This window comes from Gymnoscopelus microlampas (assembly GCF_963454915.1).
Source record: "Gymnoscopelus microlampas genome assembly, chromosome: 11".
NCBI lineage: Eukaryota > Metazoa > Chordata > Actinopteri > Myctophiformes > Myctophidae > Gymnoscopelus > Gymnoscopelus microlampas.
In genome coordinates this window covers 9555145-9580013 of record NC_139948.1, presented here as the reverse complement: position 1 = coordinate 9580013, position 24869 = coordinate 9555145, and the positions used below count along the sequence as shown (strand labels likewise).

Sequence of the window (24869 nt, the reverse complement as noted above, 5' to 3'; positions counted from 1 at the left end):
GGAACATGCATGACACACACACACACACAAATATGCAGGATTATGGTGGAGACTTCAAATTTCCAAGGGGTGAGTAATCCATAGTCATTTTGTGGTCCTTGGGGTCCTTGTCCTTGGCCTCTTGTACCCCCCACCGCCACTTCGAGCTGGCGCCTGCTTGAAGTGGTCGGCCATTGATGCGCTGACCTGGGCCTCCGTTGCCTCTGCAAAATTCTGCCGAACAGCTTCTGCAATCAAAACAATGACAAATATCTACTCTCAGACTTGACAGTAGCCATTACAGAGATTGCCACATATAGTCCAGACAAATTGTCATTTGTTAATGTATGTCATCATATCAGTCACACATTTATAACATGAAGAAGCATCAACAAAGAACTAGCACAGACAATTGTTCTATTTACCCTGGATGAGGGAAAAGAAGTTTGTGCTCTTGAACGACCTCTTTTTTTGCTGCCCACCACCGGACATATTGTATTTTCGCATCAGGCCATTGGTGAAAAGTCTGAAACAGATTTTTTTTTAAAGCAGATACATTCTCAACAGCATGCGCTAGCAGCTTGTAATGAAGACAATGTATATGGAACAGCAATAATACACTGACTACCACATTGGAACCCCCCCCCCCACATTATATTTCTTTTTCTACAGTGTCATGTTATTAAACTTCAATTTGTATTCATACCTGTCCAGGATCTTCCTTGTACATGCCCTCACGTCGTACCCCCCAATGTGGGACAGCTTTGAAATCTGTATGATATTACAAATTATCAACATTGATGTAAGCGTTTTGAATTCCAATTATTTAAAGCATATCCTTTTTTGTATTTACCATTGAACGTCGGAATCGTTGCTTCTCCAGCTCCTTAGACATGAGGTTGAACTCCTCCTCGTCGTCTATTGGCAACGCTCCACCCTCATCATCACTTTCTCCCCGATTATTGAGTGTCCTCAATTCATCGAGGATCTCCAACAGCGTCTCCACAACGACCTTCTGAAACTCTGAGTAAAAAAACAAAATATTAACCAAAACACTTGCCTTAACAGATATGACCACTTTATCTCAAATTATTTTAAAACCTTAAAATACTTCCATTCTTACTTTTCTCGGGCATAGGGTAGTCGTACACCTTCTTCTTTGCTGTTAAATTATAGAATGAAACAATAAATGTTTTATTAAAGGTTGAGAGTCTGGTGTGGCTGGCTATGTGATGCTGCTTTACTTTTGGCTTGTCAATACATCAAATTAATTGTTTTCCAAGATCAAAATCTTCCTCTCTCCCCCCAAGATCACTGCCAAACTTGATAAAAATGTACCTTTTGTAATCCTGGGACTTTTTGGCCCTCTACTTCCAACACGCTTTCCTGATGGTGAAAGACAAGCCAATTACATTTCATACTTGCGACATCACTATTAAAGATTACTGCTATAGTCAATCTGTACCTTGTGGGGTCTGGCCATTTCTGAAGACTGACGGTCTATTTGGTGGGCTAGGAGTCTCTGTTGAGAGAGGGCTAGGAGTCTCTGTTGGGGGAGGGGGTAAAGGAAGTAACTCATCTTACAAAGTCACAGTTACACTGTATATCAATGTGAAACTAATTACTTTTTTACCTTGTTGAGTCCTTTGCCTTGGACTCCTTCGACTTGGAGTGCGATGCCCTGTTGAGGGCAAAACAAATCAAATTGCACATCTTAATTAAACCATCGTCATCACTGTTAGAGCAAATACAAATCTATATTTGATAGTCCTGTTTCTTTGATTGAAACTATAGCCACGGTCCACTGGGGTGGAAAACAATTAAATTATAAATCCAAATTAAATCTTTGCTATGCCATCTCAAAATCTGTCAGCCTTGCCATCTACACTTACAGTTTGATCTCTGTGAGAGAACATCCCTGGCTAGTCCAGTAAGCCGGCTGTTGCTGTCATCTGCACACAAAAAAATGTTTTAACGTTACAGCTTTCACATACAGAACAATTATATAATCAAATAAAATGTAAAACATTTTTCTCTGTACTGCGAATATCATCTGTTGATGACGAAAACTTCAGTCGCCGACTGCACAATCACCCTTGAGATCACCTCTGTACTCAGAACACCTATCTTGTGGGGTTCCAGCTCTTCCACCTCCACGTTAACTGTTGACTGTGTAAAAAATGTCTTATTTACACAGTCAACATTGTGATCACTGCTATAATCTTTCAAACTTACCTTGTGGGGTCCTGGCCTTGGTCTGCACTGGACTGCGTCGAACTGTTTAGGGGGCACACAGTAGTATGGGTGTAAGTATATATTACTTACACCCATACTACTATAAATCAGTAGAGTGAATCAAAATGTACCCTCGGGAGTCCGGCCTCTGGTGCGGACCGGAGTCTTGTCAGTGTCCACTGTTGGGGGTGGGGGATAGTACAATTATTTTTTTTACAAACTTACACCGGCACCATTGTGACCATTGCTATACTTATCAAAATGTATACCTTGTGTCCTCCCTCTGATTTGGACTGGTGCCCTAATTTGTGGTGGTGGTGTGTGCAATCGATTATCTGCTGGGAGAGAAAAGGCATGGAAATTACACATCTTACTCAAACCATTAGTCATGTATGATATAAGACACACTTCACAATCACCCTTGTGATCCACGCTGTGCTTAGAAATTACCTTGTGGGGTTACAGCTCTTCTACCTCCACGTTTAACTGTTTTTTTTTGGGGGGGGGGGGGTTGGTGAGAAAAGGCAATTACATTTCTTATTAACACAGTCAACATTGTGATCACTGCTATAATCTTTCAAACTTACCTTGTGGGGTCCTGGCCTTGGTCTGCACTGGACTGCGTCGAACTGTTTAGGGGGCACACAGTAGTATGGGTGTAAGTATATATTACTTACACCCATACTACTATAAATCAGTAGAGTGAATAAAAATGTACCCTCGGGAGTCCGGCCTCTGGTGCGGACCGGAGTCTTGTCAGTGTCCACTGTTGGGGGTGGGGGATAGTAAAATATTTTTTTTTACAAACTTACACCGGCACCATTGTGACCATTGCTATACTTATCAAAATGTATACCTTGTGTCCTCCCTCTGATTTGGACTGGTGCCCTAATTTGTGGTGGTGGTGTGTGCCATCGATTATCTGCTGGGAGAGAAAAGGCATAGAAATTACACATCTTACTCAAACCATTAGTCATGTATGATATACGACACACTTCACAATCACCCTTGTGATCCATGCTGTACTTATAAATTACCTTGTGGGGTTACAGCTCTTCTACCTCCACGTTTAACTGTTTTTTTGGGGGGGGGGGGGGGGGGTTGGTGAGAAAAGGCAATTAAATTTCTTATTAACAGTCACCATTGTGATCTCTGCTATAATCAATATAATTTACCTTGCGGGGTCCTGGCTCGAGTCAGTACTGGACTGCGTCTAACTGTGGGGGGGGGGGGGGGGGGGGGGGCATACAGTAGTATGGGTGTAAGCATATATTATTTACACCCATACTACTGTAAACAACACTACTATTGTAAACACTAGAGTGCATTAATATGTACCTTCGGGAGTCCTGCCTCTGGTGCGGACCGGACTGACTGCAGTATCCACTGTTGGGGGATAGTAAAATGAATGTTTAACTAACTTACACCGGCACCATTGAGACCATTGCTATATGTATCAAAATGTATACCTTGTGTCCTGCCTCTGGTTTTCACTGGTGCCCGGACCAGTGGTGTGTGCCTTGGATTATCTGCTGGGAGAGAAATTACACCATTAGTCATGTATGATATGTTTTACAGCCGGGTAAAGAACTAACAAATCAAGTCAAAACTGAAATCACTGACATATAAAACATTAACCATTCCATTTAGGTACCTTGTGGACTTCTTCCTCTCCTGCACAACACAGGTGTGTTGTCATGGCCTAATATAGAAAACATAGTGGAGAACATAAAAATATTTGAGATTATATTTGCACATAAATACTTATACATGCTGAAATTTACAGCTACAATATCTAATCACCATTCGGGCTTAAGGGGTATGGTTTGAAATCAATTAACATAAAATTGAAGTATATACCTGGTGTGGAGCTGTGGCGAGGCGCCGTCAGCACTGTTTTTGGAGTGAGCAGCGATTCACCTGGGAAGGATAATTATTGCAGATGTTTATTGTTTTAATTAACTCAAATGAGTTTACCTAAAAACTAGAAAGGACAAGATTACAAACTCACTTGAGAGCTGTGTGACTCCTGTTAGTCCTGAGGACTCATGTGTGTCCTGAGGTGATTGCTGCCATGCTAGTATAAATTTGGGGAAAAAAAAAAAACATTTTACAAAACAAAAAGATTGAAAATCAGAAGTTGACAATTGAAATTAGCCTTACATTTAGACATGTCCACAAAAGTCTCTGAGTCGTCCTTTTCAAAAAGATCCATCGATAATGGGTTGTCTGTGTGTAAAACAATAACATTCTTTTCAATATATATTGTATACATTTTCATTATTTACTTTTAATCATAAAAGGCCATTTTTAAATTAGATATGGCCATACTCAGATTACTCACATGGAATCAAGGGGGGGTTGATGTTTCCTCTACCTTTGGCAGGTACTGGACCTATAACAAGATTTAAAAAATGTGATAAAAGTCAGTAGATTGACAATGCTAGGCCCGCACCCAGAAGAGTTTTTTATTTTTATTGTTCAAACACATTCAATTTCATCTGTGTACATCTAATATTTCAAATTACCTGTTTTGGCCACTGCAGTCAACCCCTTCCGCATCCGTTTAGGTGGTAATGGATATTTGGGACCTATAAACAGATGACATGTACATTGACACAAAAACAATCAAATAAGAAAAATCCCCAACTCAAGGAAAGGTGAACAATATCGTCTGAATAGGGGTGGGACAAACAGTAGCTATTGAGATAAATTGTCTTCATGGCCAGGTACAGTTGGATAAAAAAAAAAAAAAATGTTAACATAGATAATTACCTGTGGCGGTGGATTTTGTGGGTTTTGATGGTTGGGTGTGGACAAGGGCTTAAAAAATAGAAATTGGTCACATTACCCCAAACAGGTCATAATATTTGCTCAAGTCTAAACTAATATTAAACATTACACATATACACAATAAATCCATTATAGTTGTTTAGTAACTACAGACAAAAATCCGTATGGCCATTTACATTTGTTCATGTAAAACAATGTATTCGCATTAATAATTACCTGTAGTGGAGGATTTGGTGGGCTGTGATGGTTGGGTGGTGATAAGGGCTAAAAAATATATAAATTGCTCACATTACTCCAAACATGTCATATTATTTGCTCACGGCTGAACTCAATTTAACCACTACACATATACACGATTCATTCGTTAGAGTTGTTTAGTAACTACAGACCAAAATGCATATATGGGCAGTTATAGTTAGCCTGACGAGGCCAGACTAATGTCACTGCTTGAATCTGTGTGGAACCTGCATTTCCAAAAAGCCTGTTGATAAACACGCCCCAAATTTATATACAGATTGGTCCCTCACTAATTTGGAGGGAGTGAAATCCAATCACAACTGAGCGGTGTCAGACCAAATCTGGTGAGGACAATTTATTTTCCAATGGCAGATTTTTTTGGTTTTGAGGCCAAGTTACAGTTGGACATTTTCGGTGGCCTTTTTGTTAAAACACATTCAATTTCTTTATCTATGTACTGTATGTGTACTATTTCAAATTACCTGTTGTGGCCACTGCAGTCAACCTCTTGTGCACCTGTTTAGGTGGTGATGGATATATGGGACCTAGAAACCGATGACATGTACATAGATTGTCAATATAATACATTTAAAAAATAGTAATGGGTAGTCAGAATGTGTACGTTATGTGTAATGTCAAACAAATAAATATAACAGCCGATTACCTTCTATACAATCAGGGTAGGTTTTCTTTTTGATGATGCGGGTGGTTTTCCGCTGTGACGCCATTCTGCAAATTGAAAAATGTAATTAATCTATGTTCATCATTCATTATTTATCTATCAGAAAAAATAAGAAAAATTGTATGCAATAGTAAACATACGAGCGGTGGTCATTGAACACATTTCACTAGACAGGCTGAAAATGTGCATTATGAAACAATGCGGATTGTGCACACACTACATTGTGGCCCACTACATCTGCTAGATAGGCTACAAATGTATAAATATATACATTTTATGCCATATATTGAAATTGTGGTTGATTGCTGTACAGGCCCAGCTAAGAAAAGGGGCATTACTGAACTTTCTTTGAGATTCAGTCACTCTTGTCATTGCAATTGATGACATTTCACAGTGTGCTCCTTGTTGGAATATTTTTCATCTGTGAAATGGTAGTGAAGCCATTTACAGGGTGCTTCTTCACATTTGTTAGATTGCAATGTTGTATGACAATCACTTCTTTACGCATAATATGTCGTTAGTACTTTGACGTGATTACATTTTTGGAGAACGGCTTCGGCGATGTCATACCTCTGTTTTGCTCTTACTGCTTTAACAGACAGTGTTTGCAGGTGGGCTTCCAGTTTAGTCTCTGCATTGCCAAGAAGGTGCGTGTCTGCTGGGCTCTTTGATGTAGCCACATAGCCTCTGTTATGTGCCAATAATGTTCCGGTGCACTGCTGGGGTGGTTGACCGATGTGTTCATCAGCTACTAGGCCCCTTGCCATCGGTGCAGGCTCATTGATTTCCGCTACTTTTTGTCCATGGGTATTACGCCGGAATGGGTGACTGTGCCATTTACCTAATCTCTGAGCCTTTTGCTGCCGTTAAGTTCTGCTGTGTTGTTAAGTGGGTGATAGTCACTGCTAGAGCCCAATTTTACAAGTAACATAGTGCTGCTTTATAGTTCATTTACTTCACAAATGGCCATTTAGTCCATGTTGTGTAGAAGTGGAAAGATGGCAAATCCCTCAGAATGTGGAAGGCAAACAGCCTTCCTTAACACTTGTTTTTTATCAAGCAGTCGTCGATGTGCTTGATCCATTTGTCTGTCCACGTATGCAATGTTGAAGATCTTGGACTTGCATGGTTTGTCAAACAGATCATTGGCATCATCCAGTGTAATGACATCAGCCACCAGCTTGCCATCACTCCTCTTCTCCCTCACAAACGCAATCTCGTCTTCAAGGATGAAGCAACTGTCTCTGGTTTTTGCTGAGACATAGTACCTCTTGAGAGACGATTTTTGGGTTGGCTTTGCCTGCTCCTGTTCCACAATTCTCTTTGTGACCTGTGCAATTGGATTTTGGCCATTTCGAACCATTCTCTTGATGGACTGCAAATGGTTCCCAAAAGGGAATGCTGAAATCTCGTTCAAGGAGCATTTTAAACCCACCACGTCTTCATGCAAGTGCTGCAGGCTGTGGATGTTGTACACGCAAAAGGTTTTCCCATAAAACTCAGCAGAGTTCTCCACAAAGTGCTTCAGTAGTTCCCTGGAGTACTCCAGATATGCTTCTCTCTGCTCCTGATCAGACTCAAGCATGATAGACATACCTACTGTCAGACACAAGAAGTGGTGATACTGGTCATCTGACAGTATGTCTTTCAGCACAACTGGACCTGTGTAGAGTAGGAACTGCCGGAATTCTGTGGCTTTCCACCGATCGAGATCTACTAGCGACCTTGGTTGCCTGGCAAATTCTGAGGGCATTTGTCCTCTGCTGGACAGTTCGTCTCTTGCTATTTTGGGCAGTCTGCACTCAGCAGGACCTTGAATGAGAAAAGTCAGAAGCCTCTTTACGACACCAAGGCAAACCACATGCATGTAGTCCAACACAAACTGGCTGACACACCCAATTCCAGCTGTAATGAGGGGTGTAGCTTTTTTTTGGTGGACTGTGTATTCAACCTTTCGAAATTTGTCATCCGTTCTTCTTTCACAAGTAGCATGGTTTGTGTAGACCATCCTGCTGTCCACCCGGACGGCCAAAGCTTCACAGCGTTCGCATGCATGATAAGCATTGTGGCCTTTGATGCACTTGACAAAAGCTCTTGCAGGAGAGTCACAGATGAAAGCGTTGATCTTGACCTCCAACTGGACCCCTTCATTCTCAATGCCTTTTTCCTGAAGGTCTACTAACTCCTGCACAAAATCCTGTAGATACTCCTCTACTGGTTCCGTTTTTTTACTCCCACAAAATAGAGCCACAAGAAAAGGGTCAGATTTGTGAAATTTGGCCAAAATTGGCCAAAATTGTTTCTGACTGGATTTGAACAGGGGAACACCAACAATATTTATGTCCAACATGACTGCTCCTGTGTAACTTGGGCATTGCTCCAGGTACTTGCGGATGCCTGACTCAAGTCCATAATAAATGTAGTCACCACCACATTTCTTACTGCTGTCTACAAAACGTGGAGTGTGCAAAAGTGTACGGACATCTTTGGGCAAATTGTGGCCATGTTTGCGGAGGATCGCTAGCATCGTATTTACACTGCTGTGGGTCTGCTTTGTGGCTGTGGCCCAAGATGCCACATCCTGTCTTAGACTCAACTGTTCCTCTTCGGTTTGTGATTCTAGATCAACAAGCTCGGTTTTTTCGTCACTTGTATCTGGGTACTCTCCATAGTCATCGTTTCTATCAAGCTCTTCACCCATACTTGGACCAAAAGATGTACCAGAGTGACTTGCACCACCCTCCTCCTGTGTCCCGCCCAAATCCTGTGCTTCAACAGTCTCCTGTGAATCGGTCACGTCTTCATCACTGTCAAACAATTCTAAAAAGGCACCCGTCCTAGTCCGTTTTCTCCTCCAATCTTTCAAATAATTAGAGGCCATAATAAATGTTGCTGAAAACAAAATAAAACAAAAGAAAACAATATTACAGATACCAAATTGTGATTTATATATCTACTGCTTTTAGTTGCACTCAAGTTGTACCACACAATGGATAAAATAAATATAGCCTTATTCACAATTAATTGGCAATCAATACACAATAAAAAAATAAATAAAATAAGAACACTAATACTTTTACCATTCAATAGCTTGCAATAAAATGCGTCTGGCACTCATTTCTAAATTGTTGTATACAGCAGATCTACACTTCCACAACACCCAAGCAGTGCCACAGACTGAACGGCACCATGCCGCACTGCATTGATGCAGCAATTGATGTACATGGAGCCACGGACTATGGATTGCCAAATAACCAACATTTTCAGAAGGTCAACATCGATGTAGTCTACACTACATGATAATCATAATTTATTATTGAACCATTTTTAGACATAATTTTTGAATTACTTGTAAGCCTTTATGTGGCTTATCAGTAGACTCTGTAGTTAAAGGAGACGCACCATGAATTTCACTTTTTTTTATTTTTTGGGTATTTTTTGGGCTCCCCAGTGTCTCTTGTACCCCAAAAAATATTTATTTTTAACATTCAGTCATTCATTCTCATTTCAGAGATTTTCAGAATGGGCGTGTCTAAACAGGCCATCTCAGAATGGCAAGTTTGCTTACCTCACCAAACTTTTTGCCCATGTATTTTGACAGACAGAATTGCTCAGTACCGCAGTACAGCACCCCCCTGCCCAACAGGACGTTTTGGTATTGCAGCTGAAAGTGCTTTATAAGCCTGAGAGAATTGACTTGGGATGAGTATATCTGAGTGTTGATTTAGGCTCAAACCTTTTGAAAATGGTTTGAGGGACATACACCATATGATATTAAATATCAAATACTTTTTTTAAATTCATGGTGTGTCTCCTTTAAGGATCAAGTATTGAATAGCCACATAATTATACTCATATCATGGGCTAGGGCTAAGCAAAGCGGAGGCAGGGAGGGTGCCATCAAAATAAATGCATGAGCAGTATGACATAAGGGTTAAATAGCTTTATATTATGATAGTACTCATTGCTATAGAGTGTTTGTTCAGTAAAAGCAGTCTCCTATATTTCTCCAGCTCTTTATTAAACAGAAAATGCATTTTCAGTCCTCTCTCCTGATTGGCTCAAATGTGGTCATCAACCTGATAATGTAGTATATTCTGTTTACTAAAGAGCTGGAGAGACCCCTGTGACCGAACAAACGCTCTGTAGAAATGATTACTATCACAATATATAGTTCTTCAAACCTTTTTAATCCCCCCTAAAATACCCTACATTTTAGCATTCCAATGGTCATGTTTTTTAAAAATATTAAATTAATAGAAACTAAAAATGTAGGAGTAATTTATCTTTAAATGTCATTGCATCAATGCATGATTTTTATTTTTACACAATTTACACAAAGTATTAACAATAAGTTTTAAGAAAGGTAATAGTACCTAAAGTAGCTGATCTACAAGTCATAATGTGGCACCAGTAGTGGAAAAAGTACATTTTTTCACTTAGGCAAAAGTATCAATACTGCACAGTGTAGAAATACTCAGTTACAAGGAAAGGTCCAGAATTAAATCTTTACCTGAGTAAATTATTGGTATCAAAATGTATTTCAATTACCAAAAGTATAAATTACTCATTATGCAGAATGTCCGATTTCAGTTTTATAATGTAAAAAATTATAATTTGAAAATAACATATCTACAAGCTGTTGCTGAACTTGTATATCTGCTATTTTTTTTTAACTATTGAAATGAGACATTCTTCCCAATGACTACCTTTAATTTTGATAATAGGAGTACATTTTTTTGCCAATCATTTTATACTTTTACTGAAGTCAATTTTGAATACAGGACTTCTACATCTAACAAAGTGTTTTTACGATGCAGTATTGATACTGTGAGCTTGTAGATCAGCCATTTTCAAATGGTCTAAATGTATATATGGCTTAAGAGGTAAATGTATGTTTTGTAATAATAATCAATCTCTACAAAGTAACTTGTAACATAAGTTTTCAAATAATTGTAGTGGAATAGAAGTACAATTACAATATGTATCCATTTTAGTTATCTCCTACTATAAAGGGCAGTGGTGCACTCACTGGGTAACAGTCTTCCATGCCGACATGTCGCCACTCCGACTAGTGGCTTCCGCGTGCGGTTAGGGTTAGGGTGAGGGTTAGGTATAGGGTTCGTTAACGTCGGAAAGGCGACATGTCGGAAAGCCGCCATGTAACCCACTCACTGGTGGAGACTAACTAAATACATGTACTTAAGTATAGAGTTCTCAACGGGCCTACACATTAAGGCCCTGCCCTAAATGGGCCAGCCCAGTCAATTAACATACTTTGGAGCCGAAACCCCAACATTAGTAATTATGTAACCTAATATCCTCAAAGTCACGCATCCAACCAGCTTTAAATTGAGCAGATTGGACCTTCTGTTCGAGAGATAATGGCCAAAACATCTTGAAAAGGGCCACAACGCGTCGACGGGGCTAACTGCGTTTGTGTAGCACATCCAATCATGCTTCATTAACGCTTAACGTTCGCGAAGCGACCCATTTGACCTAAAGGTTTGTGTCAGAAGGGCATTTCTTCGAATCGATAAGTCGTGCAGTCGATAGCAAGCCATGTTATTGCAGCCCCAAGCTGAAACTAGCTTGTAAGCTAATTAAAAGTAAGCTAACGCTAACTGGTGCTGGACGGTGATAATATGGCCAAACAATGCAAGACTAAACATCTGTTCAATAACATATATTTTTGCACTCACCTGAATTCAAAGGTTATATGTTGTAACTTGATTTTATTTGATTCTCTTCTCACTTCTCTTCTCTTCACTTCTCTTCTCTCAATTTTGCTCGACGCTCAGTCTCCTCCAACAAACAAACCTTCGAACCGACCGCGGGTGTAATGTGTGCAGTAGATTACAACTTCCGGTAGTAGTGTTGCCATGTCTGCTTCTTATACGCTAGTTTAGGCTTGTTTTTCTATGAAGTTTTTCTATGAAGACCCGTTGTGAGCTTGTAGATCGTATATATATAAATAAATAAATAATATATGAGATATCTCTCATGTGGCCTACAGTTGCTTGCTTTGGCCTTGTTTTCATAGACCTGGCTGCTTATTTCTCTCGCAAAATCTGGCAACGCTGGACCGAGATAACGGTGCTGCCCCCTACTGCTGGTGTTGGGCACTGCACATAGTTATATTTTCCGTTCATAGCTTTTTCCTCATAAAATGATGCAGTGTGCAGTCACGTCGAGTTTATTTTGATTTAGGCTGTCCTCGACCGCAAATAGTGCGAACATATGCCGTTATAGAAATATATTTTAAAGGACTAATTGCATTACTGGCCTATCATAATTATTAATGCAAACTGCCATTATTTAAGCGATAATAGTGAGATATTATCACTTCTAAACATACTGTTAGCGTCCTGATACAAACCTTTTTCAAAAACATGTCTAAAAAATAAAATAAATGTCATGGTTTAAAACTGGTCTAAATGTAGACGTTTATATATGGTTTTGATTTAAACGTCTAAATCTTGGCTAAATTTAAACTATACTGTATAATGATCAATGGCTATTCAAATAGTTTTTGTCCAATAATTGGAGATCAGTTATGCAACTTACAATTGTTTTTTTAATCAATATTTATGGAATAATGCTTTAAATTCAGTCGGCTAAATTCGGTCTACATTATAGACCGATTCTAGACCAGCTAATTTAGGTCTAAAAAAAAAACGGACGTCTAATATTCGACTATGGCTCACTGGGCTGTTACATAATATCTCACAATTCTTCCACAATCTTTCAAATGTTATTACTATTATTATTTTAAGTCTGCAAGCTCACAACACGTTGCATCACGGCGCGTTGTGAGCTTGTTGAAGTATAAACATGGGCTTAAGTGGTTAATCTGGTCTTTATACAACCTCTTCCATAAACTGGACTGTTAATGTGTACACACACACACACACACACACACACACACACACACACACACACACACACACACACACACACACACACACACACACACACACACACACACACACACACACACACCTACACACACTGTTTCTGTATCCGCTGATTCTCTTTAGACTGGAAAAGCAAACTTGCAAATAAGGTTTCGACGATCCATTATTTTCGTAGCGATTATTCTATTGATAACTTTTTTTGATGAATCAAATCATCAAGAATCAGCTTTTGACACCATCGATTAGTCTGATTAACCACTTAAGCCCTATTTTATACTTCATTGTACAACAGTGCAAAAATAGCTGATCTACAAGGTCACTAAGTGTCATGGGGGGGCGGCAGTGGCTCAGGGGTAGAGTGGCCGGTATCCCGGGCTCCCCCAGAGTTAGTGTCGAAGTGTCCTTGAGCAAGACGCTGAACCCCTAATTGCTCCCGATGAGCAGGTTGATGAGCCCTGCATGGTTTCCTCCGCCATTGGTGTATGAATGTGTGTGAATGGGTGAATGTAATGCACATCTATGTAAAGCACCATTAATGCACCATTTATGAAATGTCATGTTGTGAGCTTGTAGATCTGCTCTTTTTGCTATTTCTAAAAAGATTTGAAAGAAAAGAAAAATGTCAATTTACCCCCCCCCCCCCCATTTAAATCAATGATCGATAAAAAAAGAAAAGAAAAAAGTTTTAAATAATGAAATGGATTAGTTTGACTAACTGTTGAACCCCTCCTGCAGGTGGTGTCTTCAGGCAGCAGGGCCAACGCTGCAGCACTCTACGTCTTCTCAGAGTACAACAGGTAACTATGTGACCGCTGAAAGAAGTACTCTCTTGTTTTACTGACGGAGAAGTAGAATTGCCAGTGATGGAAGAAGTAGTCAGATGTTTTACTTAACCACTTAAAGCCTCTCTTCTCAGTGAGACATCGCAACACGACACGTTGTGAGCTATATTATACAAATGTAATATCTGCCAACTGTCCGCCCCCCCCCCCCCCCCCAGAACTAGTTGGGGTTCAAGTGTTAATATATAATAAGTAAAAGTAGAAATACCACAATGTGACAATACCAGTGGCGGAAGAAATTATATTATGATATTATGCAGAATGGTCCATTTCACATTCATATCACTTTAATGTTCCAGCTGGTAAAGGTGGGGCTGATTTGAATGACTTCATGTGCTGCTGGGTAGCTAGTAGGGGTGTGCCGATACACTAATTTCACCAAACGATACGATACGATATTTGGCTCACAACTTCGATACGATTTCGATACGATACGATACGCACTTTTTTTATTATGAAAATATATGGGGGTGTAAAAAAGTAAATGCAAACAAATAATTCTGTTTTTGCATTATTCAGACATGCAAACTTGTAGCTTTTCAGCTACAATAGCCGTTTTCAATCCAAATAGGGCAATAGTGTGACACCTGACCCCAAAAAAAAAAAACATGTTGTCACCCTTTTCACCTCGGGGCTGTTTGCATGCCTGATTATAATGATTGTTAAAAAAAAAAGTAAAAAAAAAAAAAAAAAAAAAAACGATACATATCGTCACGAAAACGTATCGCGATATATCGTGGGACGATATATCGGCACACCCCTAGTAGCTAGCCCTGGTCCAGGGCGTTTTAGTGAGTTATCTGCCATGCGCTCGGCTCTGCTCATAGACAAAGAATTCCACTGCCCTGCAGATCTGGTCAATATAAATGACCATTGACCAGATCTATAGAGGGCGCATGGATTAAAGTTCTCAGTCGCCAAGACTGATTTCAGTCATTTGGATTCCATGGAAGCCAGCATGTCTTCTATGGAAGCATGTTGCGCAGCAAAAATAGCCGATCTACAAGCTCTCAATGCGTCTCCGACGAAAAGTGTATTATACAGAGAAGGTGGACAAAACTGCCTTTGTCTCAGTGAGTAGCGAAGTGGTTTTGTTTATTTTTTTTACGGTTGGAGCCCTCGCAGGGCAGCGGAATTTCTTTGTCTATGAGCAGAGCCGAGCGCCTGGCAGGGCGTTAAAAAGAACTCACTAACACTCTGGAGTCTGGACCAGGGCTACTGGGTAGCTTAATATGAATACATAATTATTTATCACTTAATCTGTGTTTTTTTTCTTCATTCACAAGTAACTGGTAACTACTGTAATGCTGTTATAGTTGAGTAAAAAGTACACTATTTCCCTCTGAGATGTAGTGGAGTAGAAGTATAAAGTATAGGAAAAATATAAATATTCAAGTAATGTAAAAGTACCTCAAGATGAAATGGATTTAAGTTACTTTCCGCCACTGATAAACGCTTATTGTCCTCCCCACTACCTCAGGTACCTGTTCAACTGTGGTGAAGGCACACAGAGGCTCATGCAGGAACACAAGTAAGCTGTTTCTCCTCCTGTGATTTATACCAATGGTTCAGAAACATTTTAATTTCAAGGACCCCTGGTTTGGTATCATTCATACGGACCCCCATAATTCTGACAGTGTACAAATGTTTGTTTGTACACTGTCAGAGTTACAGCCCCATAAGGGTCCATTTGGTTCCTACTGTAACTATCAATCATTTAGCTGGGGACCCCCTGGAACAACCCCCCTCCCAAGAACCCCTGGGTGTCCCCAGACCCCACGTTGAGAACCACCGATTTATACAAATGCAAAGAAATCACCATGAACCCGTCGGACCCTTTACAAAATGGTTTCTGTGCCGTTTTGCTGTTTACAGGTTGAAAGCTGCTCGTCTGGATAACATCTTCTTGACCAGAGTGAGCTGGCCGAATGTTGGGGGTTTATCAGGTCTGGCACACACCCAACACTTATTAAATCCCCCTCAGTTTTCCTGTGCTTAAAGGGATAGTTCACCCCCAAAATGGCTGTTTTATATTGCTTAGTCACCCCATGGAGACTCTTTTTTTTGTCGCATTCCTAAGCCAATAATTTGATGACCAGCGGACCGGTAGGCAGCGGTTACGGTAGGAGACACAAAGGAGACTCTTTGTGTCTCGTACCGGAACCGCTGCCGGTCATCAAATTATTGGCTTAGTAATGCGACAAAAACTAAAAAAATATCCATGAATTCAAATCTCCATGGGGTGACTAATCAATAGAAAAAAAGTATTATTTTGGGTGAACTATCCCTTTAAGTTGTTCTCCGTTATATGATGGTGACGCTCACGTAAAATAGCCGATAAACAAACTAACTGCGCGTCACGATGCAACGTGTTCTGTGCTTGTTGATCGGCTACTTTCGGTGTGCAACGTAACGTCACATCACAGGTTTACAGATGTAAAGAAGTGGGTGAAATTCTTTGTTGTTTAAGCTCCGTCATTGCAGTTTCAAGAGAGGTGGAAACATAACATAATGTGTGTGGGTAAAATAGACAGATGTAAAGAAGTGGGTGAAATTCTTTGTTGTTTAAGCTCCGTCATTGCAGTTTCAAGAGAGGTGGAAACATAACATAATGTGTGTGGGTAAAATAGACAATTTGCCATTTAGCAGACGCTCTTATCCTGAGCGGCTTACAAGTATGAAAACAGAATAAGCAGTACAGAAGAACTCTAGTCACTTAACAACAAGGTAAATAATAGAGAAAACTTAGATACCAGGTAAACAATGAACCTAGCATCTGTCTAAGCAACATGCTGTCTAAAAAAACATTCTGAACCGTTGTGGTTGAGAGAACACTAATCTAAAGAACAAAAACATGAGAACAAGTCACCAAGATACTGTACATCTGCATAGCAAGCTAGCATCAATAAGGGATAGCAGTGGGATGAGGCAGTTACATAGCAGAATGTGTAATAAGAGATATGTACTGTACATAAGGTGCATGGTTTCAGGTAAATGTCACCAAAATGAGGCAGTTCAAAAACGGCAGATATAACAATATTTAACAACCAACACAGTATTCTCCTTTTTTCAACGCTTTAATTTTTTTTAAATAAATGAGTGCTATTGAACACCCGTTACGTCTGTGTGTAGGATTTACATATATTGAACCAATGAAAAGTATTAAAATGTGCTTCTGACTAAACCTCCTATCTCCATTGATCCTCAAACTGTCGGTCAAACCACCTAACTCCAACCTTTTGAGAGTTGTTTTTTCCATCATTGATTAGAATGACGAAGACAGACGGAAAAAAACCTTCCCTCCACATTAATGGTCAAAAAACTCCTAACTCCACTTGAGCTGTATTTGGGTAAAGTGATGATAATATAAGGACACATTCAAGTACCTTTACAATGTATAAAGTCACCAACTTTGATGAGGCAGTGTTGTGTTCTAAAAACATGTTTCTTTTTTAATTTCCTGAAAAGTTAATATTTTGGACATAGCTGGGTTCTGCCCGACAACAGAGATATGCAGTATACACATGTGGAGGCCTGTGTCATCAGGACAGACCACCTTTCAGCTGTGTGATGATGACTGTGTTCTTTTTGCTACAGGGATGATACTGACACTGAAGGACACGGGTGTCCCAGAGTGTGTTCTCTCTGGACCCCCACAGCTGGTGAGTGAATGAACCTCACATGTTTCTGGAAGGAGTTTGGTGTTACTAACAGTGGTGGGAAAAGTACTCACATTTTTTACTTAAGTAAAAGTATCAATACTGCAATGTAGAAATTACTCCAGAAGTCCGGAATTTAATTGAGTAAAAAGTACAAAAGTATTGGTATCAAAATGTACTTAAAGCACCGAAAGTAGAAAGTACTTATTATGCAGAATGTCCCATTTTTAAAAATCTTTTGAAAATAGCAAATCTACAAGCTCACAATGCGTCGCTTGTAGATCGGCTATTTTCAAATGGCCAAAATGTATATAGGGCTGAAGTGACTAATGTATGTTTTGTAATAATAATCAAAATCTACAAAGTAACTAGTAAATAAAGTTTTCAAACTATTGTAGTGGAGTAAAAGTATAATATTTGTAGTGGAGTAGAAGTGAAAGTACTGAAAACTGGAAATACTCCAGTAAAGTAAAAGTACCTCAACATTGTACTTGAGTAAATGTACTTAGTAACTTTACAACACTGGTTACTAATACGTAATGTTTTATGTTTCCCCTAATTTGCTTTTAATGTCATGTTTCATCCTCATGTCTGTCCCTTTTTAAATAAAGGAGAATTACCTGAATGCCATCAAGGTGTTTTCTGGACCACTGGAAGACATCAAACTATGTATGTTGACAACGGTTGCAGTCAGACTAGTATGACGGTGACATTATGTGATCCATTGGGTGTGAATGCTGCCATATTCACTGTGTGTGTGTGTGTGTGTGTGTGTGTGTGTGTGTGTGTGTGTGTGTGTGTGATAATCTTCCAGCCGTTCGACCGTATACGGAAGAGACGTACTCGGATGCCACAATGACGGTCCTTCAAGTGCCCTTATTTGGTGAGTTATAATGCCTAAATGAAGGATATGTAAACGTATCGATGCCAAGTATCGGCTCTATGCACAGCAGCCATATTATCACTTCCTTCACAGGTTTTACCAATGATACTAATGAAGGCTCTGTTCCATTTAGTGTAGCATAGTGGCTCTCAGATTTTTCATTTCCATGACCCCCATAACTCTGAGAGAGTCAACGTGCACAACATCAGCACCCTGACTCTGTTTGACCAGAATGGAACAGAGCCTTCATTAGTATCATTGGTAACACCTGTGAATGTCTTCACAATGTGGCTGCTGTGCATAGAGCCTATTCTGGAGCTAGTAGTAAGTAAATGCTAGTAAACAAACCATTCCATGTGATCACGTTCAGCCAAACTGCAGCACCACTCTTGCCCTGCGGGTGGAGCCATTCTCATGATGGAGGAGTAACCAAATACACTTTGGATGCAAGTTATCTATTAGAATGGTTTTACATAATGCATATTAGCCTTAACCTTTTCTAGAGTCTGGATGGAGACTAAACTGTGGCTAGAAAATGCATATCTCACCTGAACCACTTAAAGGGATAGTTCACCCAAGACAATATTTTTTTTCTATCGATTAGTTACCCCATGGAGACATGTTTTTGTTTTGGTCGCATTCCTAAGCCAATAATTTGATGACCGGCGGACTGGTAGGCAGCGGGTGAACTATTCCTTTAAACTGTACTTTGTCCATACCTTTTTTTCCCCCTCTACACCAAAGCACTGCCTATTTTTGGCACACTTTCACCTCATACGACATGACCAGAATAAGGACGCTAGGGTTCAAGTGGTTATCAGCCACAATAACTCTGGATAGTACAGTTGACTTTTTTTTCTCTCATTCTTGCAGCTATATCCTGTAATTTGACTTCTTTACTACACTTTCGGGGTGTCCCCAGCTATTTGATTGATAGTTAGGAACCAAATTGATAGTTAGGAACCAAATGGACCCTAACTTTCAGTATTATTTTAACTCCCAAGAGTGTACAAGTGTAACCAAATGGACCCTTTTGTACACTCTGGGAGTTAAAATAGCCCTGAGAACAAGAGTGTACATTAGGGTCCCAGAGATCAAAAAAGACCGGGAACGTATCTATGTCACTTTAAGATTTCTTTGGCTATTCAAAAATAGCAGATCTACAAGCTCATAGCGTGGCACCGAGTGCCGGTGCCGCGCTATGAGCTTGTAGATCTGCTACTTTTTTAAATCTTGAACATCTGTGCAAATCTTTGAATATATATATTTTTTAAAGCGAAGATTTGTAACTCAAATCGTTGCTTCTGTAGGTCCCTGGAACAACATATTTTACAGATGTTCGCTTTGAAAAAATATCCAAAGATTTGCACAAATATTCACGATTTCCCCCCAAAATTGTAGATCTACAAGCTCATAGCGCGGCACTCGGTGCCGCGCTATGAGCTTGTATATCTGCTATTTTTTAATAGCCAAAGAAACCCGAAAAATTACAGATGCTTTCCCGGTCTTAATGGGGTTAAACAGAAAAAGGTTTGATTTGTAAGAATCTGAATCCGTCTTTTTGCCATGGCCATTCTGCAGCTCAGTCGACAGGCAGAGTCGACACAAACGTCTCGGCCCGGTCGGCACAGAACAGCACAGAGGAATCCCAGAGGAAAGCAGGAGACCAGCGGGTTCATACCAACAGCAGCAGGGACAGGAGCTCTGCTAGTCCAGGTGAGCACCAAGGGGACACATGGTGGTCCTCCTCATAATGCTTTGCACTGCTAGAGCACTGTGATTTATCTTTTATTGCTAATGGTGCCCTTGCACACTACAGCTTTAATATGTAAACATACCCCACACACACACACAGGCACATGACACTTTACATATTACGATGTCACACCCAAACATAATGAACTCATTACACACACGCACAAAGAAGCTTATATGTAATACACACATATATTATATCGTCTCTGTCAGGTGGAAACTTTGTACTTTTCAGTAAATGTAAAAAAAGAACCTGTGAGCCAATGGATCCAATGTAGTTATTTATTTAGTCACAAACACTTGTGAATATATCTGTGTTTTTTAATTATTGCACCAGTGAAAAGTGTTAACAATTTCACTTTCAGAATTATTCAGAAATAGCGAAACTAGGCGTAGCTGTAACATGTTATGAGATTGGCTATTTTTGGTGTGTAACACCAAAAAAACAAGACATAACTCAGGCTTTAGTCACTGTGAGGACATGTCTCGTTGCAGACAGACAAGCGTGGTTGCCAGTAATTGAGTGTTTACATCATAGAAAATAAATCATGTTACAACTGGCTTGCATTCACTGATTCAGTGTGTTGACACTCACTCAATATAGAATGTGTGATTTAAGTGTTGCAAGATTGCACTGAATAATACTGAGTTCTCATAACATGCAGTATTGGTAATGTACATTATAAGGTTATGCATACAGCTATACAATAGTGTTGCAGTGGTTATCAAAGAGTCTTTGAGTGAGTTCCAGGGGGTCCCTGGCAAAATGAGGAAGAGTTTAACCACTTTTTTATAGTTCAGCTATTGACAATAGCCAATCTACAAGCTCACAACGCATCGCAACTTGCAGATCTGCTATTATCAAAACATTTTGAAAATTCTTGATTTGTTTTGTATTTTGCCAAATATATATCAATCTGGGGGTGCTTGACATGAAAATGTTTGAGAACCACTGTTCTGTTGTGTAATGTGTAATGTTTTATGCATAATATTGTTTGAATGTAGGTGGAAATCCAAGAACAACCAGAGATGCATCCTTGGTGGTAGCATTCGTTTGCAAGGTACTGAATATCTAAATATTCTTAAGGTCTTTACACATCGGGAGTGGTTTCTTTTTTTTCTTATGTGTGTTAAATTTGCCCAAAAATATATTTTTTTGAACAGTTGTTTCTCCCCCGATATTTGGGACAGCCGTCATCAATAACCACAGGGAAGCCACACTGTTATTAAACCCTGTCTTGTTTACACAGAGACCATGTGAAGAGACGGCTAATAGGGCTGCAACTAGCCATTTTCTATCAATTACTTGATAGACTCCAAATACAAATCCAGATACAAATGTTGTACTTGTGGCACAATGGTGTTGTGCAAAAGTAGTGAAAATAGTATTATTCGGAACAGGCCTTGATATTTCTGAGCATCTACACTGTGAATAAAGGCATCAACCTGTATGAATGACGCATCGGCTATATGAATAGTGTTGAGGTCAAATATTTGCCCGAAAGTAAGTAAGATAGATTGATTGATTCTTTATTAGTCCTTGCAGAAATTCCCTTTCTGCCAAGCAGCCATCAGGACACACAAATCTAGTATTTTTGTATCATTTGTTTGTCACGCCCCGGTGTGTAAAGGCCTTCACATGGTATATGAGGCACGCTTGGAAGAAATCAGCATTTTAATGATAGATCTACGAGCTCACAATACGCGTTGTGAGCTTATGGATCCGCTGTGACACATTCACATTTCTGAAAGGAATTTTCTCTCCCCATGTGCAGCTGCACCCCAAGAAAGGAAACTTCTTGGTCCCTGAAGCAAAGAAGCTTGGTTTGCCCGTGTAAGTGGACTTTTGTATTTTAGATACAAAGGTACATTACTGTATGTGCTTTCTCACTAAAAGTTTGGATTCTGTTCTTCTCTCTCCTTCTCTCGCAGTGGCACAGCAGCTATCGGCAAACTCATTAAACAGCTTAAGGATGGGAAAAGTGTCATGTACGAAGGGAAAGAGGTAGTTTTTTCAACGTACTCGTAACAGGACTCCTTACACCCTTTCCCCACCTAAATTGGTGTTTTTTTTCTTCTCCAAACATGGGAAAACCTGATCAAATGGACTCCTTTCCACTGTCTGTAGAGAACTATTCCGTTGCTTCTTTTTTTTTGTCGTGTTCGACGTCACAAAAGTGTCCGATCATGGGGATAGGATTTCTTCTCATCTTCCTTCTCTCTGGGCGGCCATGCACTGTCTAGTAATCAGAAAGGGCGCTGGTTCAACCCTCAGGTAGCCCATCTATGTTTCAAAGTGTCCCTGAGCAAGACACCTAACCCCTAACTGCTCCCCACCGAGCATTCATCTGAGCAAGCCCTCTGCTGGGTGAATGCGGAACAGTAATTTCCCCCTCAGGATGATAACGAGAACGGTTTTCTCTCAGGTACGTGCTGTCAAGAGGCGATACACCTTTACAACCAGGCCTGGAATTTCATCATTTTAGGGGCAAGGCCACTTGGCCTTTGGTGTTGTAATTTTTTGGAGGGCACAGAGGCCAAATGCCAGGGCAGGAAGGCCATCCAAAAAATGTTTTAATACATTATACGAATTGTATAACTATCTGTGAAATATAACCCATTTATTTCACACATGATACATGATTTCCACCCGACAGCCATAATATATAGCCAATATATGGTTCTGTATCAGTATATGAGTCCGTTTTTGCAGATTTCATTCTAATTGGCTACTATGCCTGCATATGAATTTCATGGGCCTGGGTATGTCACCCTGGCTTGGCGGCGGAGATATGCCCTGTTGCGCACACTCCGCACATTGCAGCAGCAGCAATTCACTTAAACGAGGGCTGTGTTGCGCACCAAAAAACGGACTAAAACTTTCACATTCTAGCTGCTGAAATAAACTTCCCAATTAGAACATTGTTGACAAACGAACAGATATCATGGATGTGGTTTGCAAAAGGATTATTTATTTCTTGTCCATCAGAGCGGTGAGGTCACTCTTTTGTATGATATTGATAGCCTAAACTTTTAATTTGTTTGCAGTTATTCTGTTGCTTGCTTTATATTAAGACTCATAATTTGGGGATTTCGCTGTATTTTATTAGATGTATTCATCTATATTTTGCTGTTGAAAAAAACATTGGGGCACATCGGTCTGTAGGACTACGGAATCCTCTTTCTCTCTCTCTCTCAGGCTAGAAATCAAACCTACCATTGATTAGTTCAGGCTGCGTTAGATTTATCTCCTGTTTGGCCCGGTAATGCTTTTGTGTCTATTGCACTGTGTTGCGGGATTCCGAAGGTTCATAGGCTCAAAATCAAACCTACCTACCACTGTGCATGTTGTAGCTGCGCAGCTCAACCAAAGGGACTGGTGTCTAAAAAAAAACGTATTGACAGGAAAATCGCGCAGAGGAAAAACTGTGAAATCAGTTGCTGGGCGCAGCTGGGGCACCACGGCCACTGTGGCCGTGAAGGCATGTAATTATTCGAGGGGCACACGGCCAATGAGAGGGGCACGACGGCCATGGCCGTCGTGGCCGCCGTGAAATTCCTTCCCTGTTTACAACTATCCAAACCGATGGCAAGAATTGTTTTTTTGGATTGCTTGCAAAAAGCCATGTGGATAGGGGATATAAATGTAAAGAGGATTCTGATTACAAAAAAAAGAAGTAATTCACTTTTTGTTTTGGATTGACAACATTACATAAAGTTACCGGTAGCCTAAGTCATTTCCTGAATTTATCTGACTGTTCTTTTTTAATAACTTAACTTTTCTAATTATTTACCTTGCCATATTTTATATTTTATTTTTAGATTTTCGACTTTAATGCCATGCCCAAATAGGGATAGATTATGAATAGATTATTTATAGATTATCTTTTAACCCATTTAGACCTGAGGCCGATTCTAAAAACGCCTTACAAATCCTGAAGTTTTCTAAAAAACTTCAAATATTTATTCAAAAATTACAAAAAATTGATGTTGCTATATTCTGTACATACCAACAAGAACCCCAAAAGGGGTTCCCGTCTTGAAAGGTATAGTTACAAATAGCGGTTCCCGCCCTAAATGGGTTAATAACCGATTACATCGATTAGTTTGATTAACTGTTCCATCCCTAGATGCAAGCAATTTTTTTTCAGAATGTTCACCTATTATGCCGTGCCCAGAATATGGATGCTAGGGTTCATGTGGTTAACGATTGCGTATCCGTTGTTCCGTAGATCCGGCCCGAACAGGTCTGCACTCCCACTTACCCAGGACCAGCCTTCATCATAGTTGAGTGTCCCTCTAAGGAGTTTCTGAAAGCCATCTGCAGCGATCAGCAGCTGGGCAGGTAAACACACTGTGCAGTCTGCAGAAGAGACACGTTTCCCCTGTGGGCTTTCTGACTGTGTGTGTGTGTGTGTGTGTGTGTGTGTGTGTGTGTGTGTGGTTCTTCCTCCTGTGCTGTTATGCTTTAATTGGTATTTGACTTTCTATTGTATCTGTCATTCCTCATTTAGTCCTCTTTGTGATGTTATTATTATGAACTAAATAAAGGTTTAGTATGTGTTGTAGAGCATTGGTTCTCAAAGTGGGGTCCTTGGGGGTACCAGGGGGTCCCCAGCAAAATGAGTTCACAATCGTTTTAACCATATTTTATACTTTGGCTATTCAAAAATCTCTGTGTGTGTGTGTGTGTGTGTATATGCACACACACACACACACACACACACACACACACACACACACACACACACACACACACACACACACACACACACACACACACACACACACACACACACACACACACACACACACACACACACACACACACACACACACACACACACACACACACACACACACACACACACACACACACACACACAT

General features: G+C 40.1%; 2 protein-coding genes across 6 annotated transcripts in view; one reads left to right on the top strand and one right to left on the bottom strand.

Annotated features, from left to right (window-relative positions):
• elac2 (elaC ribonuclease Z 2) overlaps nt 1-24869 on the top strand; it is a 49388-nt gene that overhangs the window by 2735 nt on the left and 21784 nt on the right. For both annotated transcript variants that reach the window (XR_014601817.1, XM_084071937.1), the window contains exons 2-12: nt 13579-13640; nt 15166-15216; nt 15561-15631; nt 17283-17347; nt 17956-18013; nt 18159-18227; nt 19809-19943; nt 20988-21043; nt 21758-21816; nt 21915-21987; nt 24215-24327. Coding sequence is in view for 1 of the 2 variants with exons in the window: in XM_084071937.1 (XP_083928063.1) it covers nt 13579-13640; nt 15166-15216; nt 15561-15631; nt 17283-17347; nt 17956-18013; nt 18159-18227; nt 19809-19943; nt 20988-21043; nt 21758-21816; nt 21915-21987; nt 24215-24327 (812 nt within the window). In the remaining variant the exon portion in view is untranslated. The remainder of the gene's footprint in view (nt 1-13578; nt 13641-15165; nt 15217-15560; nt 15632-17282; nt 17348-17955; nt 18014-18158; nt 18228-19808; nt 19944-20987; nt 21044-21757; nt 21817-21914; nt 21988-24214; nt 24328-24869) is intronic.
• LOC311055503 (uncharacterized protein) lies at nt 80-6858 on the bottom strand. Of its 4 annotated transcripts, none has more exons than XM_084071702.1 (28): nt 6497-6858; nt 5909-5973; nt 5727-5789; nt 5224-5271; nt 4990-5037; nt 4743-4805; nt 4559-4609; nt 4378-4443; nt 4226-4291; nt 4075-4134; nt 3869-3916; nt 3684-3746; nt 3553-3600; nt 3390-3431; nt 3252-3287; nt 3071-3139; nt 2933-2980; nt 2802-2843; nt 2665-2700; nt 1872-1931; nt 1613-1660; nt 1445-1525; nt 1318-1365; nt 1103-1141; nt 833-1002; nt 686-750; nt 405-505; nt 80-227 (listed from the first exon to the last, which is right to left on the bottom strand). In XM_084071702.1, the coding sequence occupies exons 1-28, from the start codon at nt 6691-6693 to the stop codon at nt 85-87; spliced, it is 1914 nt and encodes a 637-aa protein (XP_083927828.1). In that variant the 5' UTR covers nt 6694-6858; the 3' UTR covers nt 80-84. The 4 variants fall into 4 exon arrangements, with proteins under 4 accessions (XP_083927828.1, XP_083927829.1, XP_083927830.1 ...); XM_084071703.1 differs by having other exon boundaries at nt 3071-3136; XM_084071704.1 differs by having other exon boundaries at nt 3684-3743.